At 37.6% G+C, this 7,523-nt stretch overlaps 1 protein-coding gene across 1 annotated transcript in view; it reads right to left on the bottom strand.

Annotated features, from left to right (window-relative positions):
• LOC106867814 (myosin-2 heavy chain) overlaps nucleotides 1–7,523 on the bottom strand; it is a 49,148-nt gene that overhangs the window by 21,925 nt on the left and 19,700 nt on the right. Inside the window, exons 6-8 of the mRNA XM_014912837.2 lie at nucleotides 5,623–5,704; nucleotides 3,439–3,516; nucleotides 374–507 (exon numbers count right to left, since the gene is read on the bottom strand). Of these exons, the coding sequence (XP_014768323.1) occupies nucleotides 374–507; nucleotides 3,439–3,516; nucleotides 5,623–5,704 (294 nt within the window). The remainder of the gene's footprint in view (nucleotides 1–373; nucleotides 508–3,438; nucleotides 3,517–5,622; nucleotides 5,705–7,523) is intronic.

Below are 7,523 nucleotides of genomic sequence, written 5' to 3'. Positions count from 1 at the left end.
GGCAACGATCTCGCTCGAAAATCCTACAGGAGCCAGTCAGGCGGTACTGGCAACGGCCACGCTCAAAATGGTGCATCTCATGTGCCACCCGCACAAGAACCAGTCCAGGGGCACTGGCAACGATCTTACTTGGCTTGCCGGGTCTTCTCACGCACAGCACATTTCCAAAGGTGCCGGGTCTTCTCACGCACAAGGCTTCTTTCAGTTTCCGTCTACCAAATCCACTCACAAGGCTTTGGTCGGCCTGAGGCTATAGTAGAAGACACTTGCCCAAGGTATCACACAGTGGGACTGAATCCGGAACCACGTGGTTCATAAACAAGCTACTTACCACACAGCTGCTAAAGCAAGAATGTTAAAAGCATGAACTTACTTGACGTCACTTGTTGTTTCCGTTTAATCTCATTATCATCTGTCTGCTTTGTGCTAAGTTGCTCTTGCACTCGATTGCACTCTCTCCTCACAGCATGCAGCTTTTGTTGCAGCTCATGCACTTCAATTTGACTGCTGCAGAACACATCATTGTAACATAGAGTCATAGTCATAGTATGAAGAATAATAAACGTTTTTATTGTTGTTGTTGTTATTGTTATTGTGTCTCTCTCCTTGCCCATCATTGCTACTTAGTTAGGTAACTGAGTGAATATCTATGAATAACCCCCTTCTCTAAATTTCAGGCCTCATACCTATAGTAGAAAGAATTATTATTATTATTTTATGTGTCTTTGTATTGTCCCCTCATCCTTCACCCTGGTAGCAAATAAGGAAATCATCATCATCATCATCATCATCATCGTTATTATTATTACCTCCGCCAAGGAAGGAGGTTATGTTTTCATCGGCACTGGTTTGTTTGTCTGTCCGTCTGTGTGCAAAATAACTCAAAAAAATTGTGAACAGTATTTGAGAAAACTTGCAGGAAAAGTTGGTAATGATACAAGGAACAGATGATGAAATTTTGGTAGTGATCCGGGAATTTTTATGGATTCGTGAAGGATTTTTCATTTGTTATATTTACTTTACATGAAGTATTACAATGTTATGTTCTTTGAAGCAGTTTGAAAACACATCATTTCCACATAACCTATGGTGGCGTTGCTGTTTAGAGACAATGTTGATGATGACGATGGTCAAGATAAGTATGGGAGGAGGATAAAATAGTATCGGTGGTTATAATGGCAACAGGAGCGGTGTGATGTGTGATACTGAAGTGATGGTGGTAATAGTGGTGTTGATGATAGTGTTAGTTGTGGTATTGCAGTGGTTATACTGGTTGTGGTGGTGAAACTGACTGTCAAGGTAACCGTCATAACATTGATGGCGGTGTATGTGGTTGAAGTGGAAGCAATGACAATGCTGCTGATGATGTTGGTGATTGTGAACTGCTTCAGATGATTCCTGCTTTTAAAGGGTTTTTTTCTTAAAATCATATGGCTGTGTTTTTTTTTTTACCCCCGCCAAGGAAGTTATGTTTTTGCTGGTGTTGGTTTGGGAAATTGGGTGATTTTCAGCATGCGTGTATATGGGTGGAAATGAGCTGCTTGCCGGAGGTTTGCGCTATCTGAGTGCTTTTCTAGTTATTATTACTATTATTGTATGAAGGTAGTAAGCTGGCATGTCAAGCAAAACATTATGTTCTGAAAAGAATGAAAAGTTTTGAATGGTACAACAATGCACTATAATACAAAAAATGGACTATATACCTGTTAGTCCATTTTTTGTTTTATAGTGCATTGTTGTACCATTCAAAACTTTTTATTCTTTACAAACAATACACAAGGCTTCAAGCGAACTACAATACTCTCCTATTATGTTCTGAGTTCAAATTACCGATTTACTGATTTTTGTTATTGTTGTTGTTGTTATGTAGCTTCCTACCTTATCAGAGATAAGTATCACTCATTGTAAATTCCATCTTCCAGATATTTTATTAATATTTTATTTGCAAATAAAGCAGTGAGCTGGCAGAATTGTTACAGCACTGGGCAAAATGTCTAGCTGCATTTCATCTATCTTTACATTCTGAGTTCAAAGTCCACCATGGTCAGCTTTGCCTTTCATCCTTCCAAGTTGATAAAATACATACCAGTTGAGTATTGAGATCACTCTAATCGACTTACTCCCTTCCCAACACTCAAAAAATTCCTGGCCTTGTGTCAAAATTTGAAACCAATATTCTGTTTGCAAAAATACCATGCTGCTGCTAATAAAGTAACAAGGAAAATTCTAAAGTAAGAATTAAAAATTCTACATTGCATTCTTTAACACTAGATCTTTCATGGGATTCCATGATGTGTATCTGTTCGGTGCTGAAAAAATTAGGAATGAATGAATGCCAAATGGGAAGGTTCTAGTCAGCAAGAAGGATACTAATTCTTATTGAGTAGTCTTATTTTAATTACATGCTTTCACCGCATTATTAAGCACAGTTCTATGTATTGTGGACATGTGCCGTGGTTTGGTGTTCTTATCTTTTATTGAATTGAAATTGCTCTATTCTGCCATGGTTGACTTTGCCTTAAATCTTTTTAGGGATTGGTAAAATAAATACCAGTTGAGTACCCCTTCACCCAAATGTCAGGTCTTGTGCCTATGGTAGAAAGGATTATTGTTATTATTATCAAAACCCAGCATCTAGTTACTCCCTCCACAACACTAACCTCAAAAAGTCTTCTTGTGAATGTGACCTGGGCATTATTGTCGACAGCGATTTGCATTGGACAAAACACATTGCTAAAATTGCCAAGAAGGCTGAGGGTGTCTTGGCATCACTTACCAAGTCCTTTGTGAGTCGCTCTCCGGCTATCTATCTGAGGTTTTATATAGCTATGGTGTGGCCTCACCTGGAATTTGCATCTCCGGTCTGGAACCCTTATCTTGCTCAGAATATTAATCGTCTGGAAACTGTTGAGTGACGTGCAACCAAGAGAATACCCTCCATCAGGTATTTGCCATATTCTGAATGCCTTACTTCCCTGGGTATCAACGTAATCAACTAGTTTTTTCCCACCAAAATTTCAGGTGTTGTGCCTATTGTAGACAGGGCCGTTATTATTATTATTATTATCATTAAGGCAGCGAGCTGGCAAAATTGTTAGCACGCTAGACGAAATGCTTAGCAGTATTTCGCCCATTGCTACGTTCAAAGTTCAAATTCCACTGAGGTCGACTTTACCTTTCATCTCTTCTGGGGACAATAAATTAAGTACCAGTTGAGTACTGGGGTCGATGTAATTAACTGTTCCCCACCTCAAATTTCAAGTCTGTGTCTATAGTAGAAAGGATTATTGTTATTATTTTTTTTCTCTGTTACCTGATATGTTTTTGATGTTAGTGTGCTGTTAAATAAACACCTAACAAATATATCCTCATTGCAATATCATCTCATATTGTCATTGCTATGTATCTAGTCACCTAGTTATCTAAAATCTGACTTACTTCTGAAGTAGATTCTCCATATGTTGTTCCTTTTTCCTTAGTTGGCAGTTCAGTTCTTCAACCATATTCTTCATATTTCTACAGAAATAAAATTAATTGGAATGGTTCACTTATAAATGGCTCATTAACACTTATGGGCACACCACATAATTTTCATCATATATCATCATTAACATTGTCACCATTGTCGCTATTATTTTCATTGCTTTTGCTGTTGTCATTGTATATCATTATCACTATTTTTGTTAATAATGTATTCTAGGTTTTGCAAATTCAAAACTTATTTGCATGGCACCTTAGGAAAGAATAACCTGCACTAGCTAAAAACCTTGTGAATTGATTTGGTAGATGGAAACTGAAAGGAGCCCATTGTGTATGCCTGCTTGCCTAACACTAACCTTGACCCTAACCTTTCCCTCCTGAATGTAGGCAGGCAGGCAAGCAGGCAAGACTCTCATCTCTTCAGCGGTCAGACTTAAAACTTGAGAGATATTCACCACCTTAGAAACTAACATGGATAACAAATGGGTTCTCTGTATGTTTTGTCATCTATGTTGAGACTGGCTTGGTCAAACCACAACCAATAGTCTCCTGAATGATACGAATAATGCCCACAAGGGAAATCTAAATAGTTTATTGTCACACTTGTTTTTATTCAGTGGAAAACTCTTTGGAATTTGGTTCAATTCCTGCTTCATAGCCTGATACATAAATTGTGAATTAAAGCTCAAGAAATCTGGATGTGACCATTGTGGTCCCAGGAATTGCTCCATGGGACTCATCTCTGCTGAAAGCCCAATCAGCAATAGTGGGACACTGAGAATACTTGAACCAGCCCCTAAACTAGTAGATCTAATATTGAGGAATTTTGTGAGAGGTCTGTAATCACCAGCTTGACAATCCACTATCCTTTGCTGAATTTAGCACTGCCATCTAGACTGGACAATATTTCAGTAGAAATCTTGAAGAAGGGCAGTTACATCTGTTTAAAACTTATGGAATATTCACAGAAAAATTGGTTATCTGCCTCTGTTAGTTCTCACAGGGATGATGATTCATTATTGTTAAAAGCAGAAATATAAAACCCTTAGGATAAATATGGGAGTTAGGCAAGACTGCATACTGATCCCCATACTGTTTGATATCTTTCTCACTAGCAACCTCATTATTACTGATTATAAATAGCTACATCTATCATTTAACATCACAAAATTGAAGTCATCTTCATCACCTTCTCACTTTAACATTTCCTCGATGCAACAGTACAACCAGTCACACTCTCCCAAGTCTGATAGATAACTTGGCAGCACCATTTCCAATGACTGCCCACTTGATTCTTTCTAAACAGCTATCTCATACCAAAGTTGTCTTTTACTGGACATCCACCATGGGTGCCCAGAAACAGAGCAAGTACAGCCAATAGAACAGGACACTGGAGGTCTTTAAAATCCAGTGTTTCTAGAAGATTCTTTTAGTCACTTGACAAGATAGAGTTACATACCTATAAACCTTCTGTTAAAACTAACACCTGCAGTATTGTACAGGCATCAACTAAAATGGTTTGATCATGTAGTGTGCATGTGTGACTCATGTCTTCTCTGTATGAATCACTATGGCGAGCTAGATTGTGATCAAAACCTGACTGATGGACTTAAGAAATGATTCCAGTGCCTGCAGAAGATCGTTTTGAAGAAGAACAAAATCAATCCTGCAACAATAGCAGACAAAGATATATGCCATTCACTTTGGTGGTCTCACTATTGAAAGGAGGTTGAAGATATGCAGAAAAAACACATACAGCAGTACAACCAGAAAATGGACATACATACAAATTTACATCATGTTGCTTTAACCGAGCACTATCATGTTCAATCTGTGACAAAAGCTGTACATTATGGAATGGGATGTGCAATCATTAAAGAATCTATAAATGAAAAGGAAAATGGTCATCATTTGAGTTGATGGATAACCAGAAGTGCGTGTGTGTGTACATACACTGTTTTATATGACTAGACTTTATAAGACAATGAGACTCAATACAATTTGTTATTTGGATCAGTAAAAAAAACCAGTTTAACATGAGTAGTGATTCAATTAATTCAAGTGTTGTCTTTGAAAAAATTAGTTATTTGCTTCCTTTGTTAAAATTAAAAAACAAACTTCAAATCCAAGAAGTTATCTTACTTAAGCTGATCCTTGTATTGATTGCCTTCCATAACGCTTTGGTGATTGATTTCTTGATAATTTTCTAGTTTGTCTTCAAGTTCTACAATGTAGATAAAAGAATAACTTTTTATTCAGACTTGCAGGAAATAAATAAAACAAAGCCAAAATGATTTCTACTTTTTACCAATTCTATGCTTATGTAAACTTTTGCTACACAGATCTTTACTAAATACCCTTAAGTCCGTAACAAGATAAAAGGGCAAGGCAGAAGTAACAGAGATTAGCAAATAAGGCATTAAATTAATGTTTTGATAGAAAAAAAAAGTGTCTTAACATTTCAAACATTAGTCCTTCATCAGAAAAAAGGAAAGAATGAGAATGAAAAAGAGGAATAGTCAGTGAGTGGGAAAAAATGGATGAAGAGTTGGTCAAGAGAGCAAGAAAAAATGGGAGGAAGAGAAGGACAAAAAAAGGAAATCCATCCAGCCAACTCCCCCCCACACACACACACATAAATATCAAAAGGACAATGGGAATAAAAAAAGAGAAAAAAAGAAAATGATTTGGAGGTTGTGGGATTGTGGAAGATTAAGTGTTGTGCAAGCATGAGAACATCAAAACAAATGAGGAGTGGGGATGAAGTGCCATGCATAATGAACTTCCTTTCAGTTTCCATCATAAGAATTCACTTACAAGGCTGGGACTTGCTCGTATAAAGTGAAATTTTTTGACCAACATCACACATCGATACTTGTGTGTGTGTGTGCATGTGTGTGTGTGTGTGTGTACATGAATGCAATTGATGAGCAATGGAAAAATTAGAAAATGTGTGTAATGGAAAATGAAAGGAGATGAACAAATATAAAGTAGGTGTTAGGGCAATTTACATAGAAATCGGAACAATAACAGTGAAAGAAAAGGAGTATAAAACATTAGAAGAATCTACATCTACTAAGAGTTGTCCTTTACTCTTTTTTTGATTTTGTCAGTCAGGCAAAGTGGAACCAATAGAATTATACATGGCATCATGTAAACAAGGGTGTGGCATGATCACAGTTTTGAACTCAGCACTTCAATATCATAACAATAATGACTTGATATGCACATACATAAGCATGTTGACCTGCATGTACACATGTACAAGGTCTGGTCAATAAGTATCCGGACTGGTTCTATAAAAACAAAACTATAACATGTACCAATTTGGCATTTAATCTCCTTCAAAGTAATCCCTTTTGGAAGCCACACATTTAATCCAGTGCTGCATCCATTGATGGAAGCATTCCTGGAACTCGTTTTCTGGGATAATTAGCAGCTGCCTTGTTATATTCACTTTGATTTCCTCGGCGTCCTGAAATCATCTTTTCAACCGGGATTTGATTTTTGGAAAGAGGAATAAGTCTCAAGGGGTGAGTTCTGGGAAATATGGTGGCTGTCGGACCTGGGGAATGCTGTGCCTAGCCAAGAACTGCTGCACAAGCTGCACTAAATGGGCAGGTACATTGTCATGGTGCAACTGCCACTCACCAGATACATGAAATTGTAGCCTTTTCCGATGAATAGCATCCTGCAAAGGCCGCAAAATGTCATGGTAGTGCTCCTTGTTTGTTGTCTGACCAGGTGGAGCACACTCATGATGAACAATCCCGTTGTAGTCGAAGAAAATTGTCACATTGCTTCAACTCATTTGTGTTTTCTTTGGTCTCAGAGAGGTTGGGGTCTTCCACTGTGAAGACTGAGCCTTTGTTTCGGGGTCATAGCCATAGACCCCATGATTCATCACCTGTTATGACCATTTTCAAAAAGTTTTCATTGTTCTCAACACAATCAAAGAGATCTTGTGCAACTGAAATCCTAGTGTTTTTTTGGTCAGCTGAAACCAGTTTTGGTACAAATTTGGCATATATTTATTTATATAT

Source organism: Octopus bimaculoides, chromosome 16 (assembly GCF_001194135.2).
Source record: "Octopus bimaculoides isolate UCB-OBI-ISO-001 chromosome 16, ASM119413v2, whole genome shotgun sequence".
Lineage (NCBI taxonomy): Eukaryota > Metazoa > Mollusca > Cephalopoda > Octopoda > Octopodidae > Octopus > Octopus bimaculoides.
Note: the sequence above shows the minus strand (reverse complement) of the source record. Positions and strands in the feature narration are given on the sequence as shown.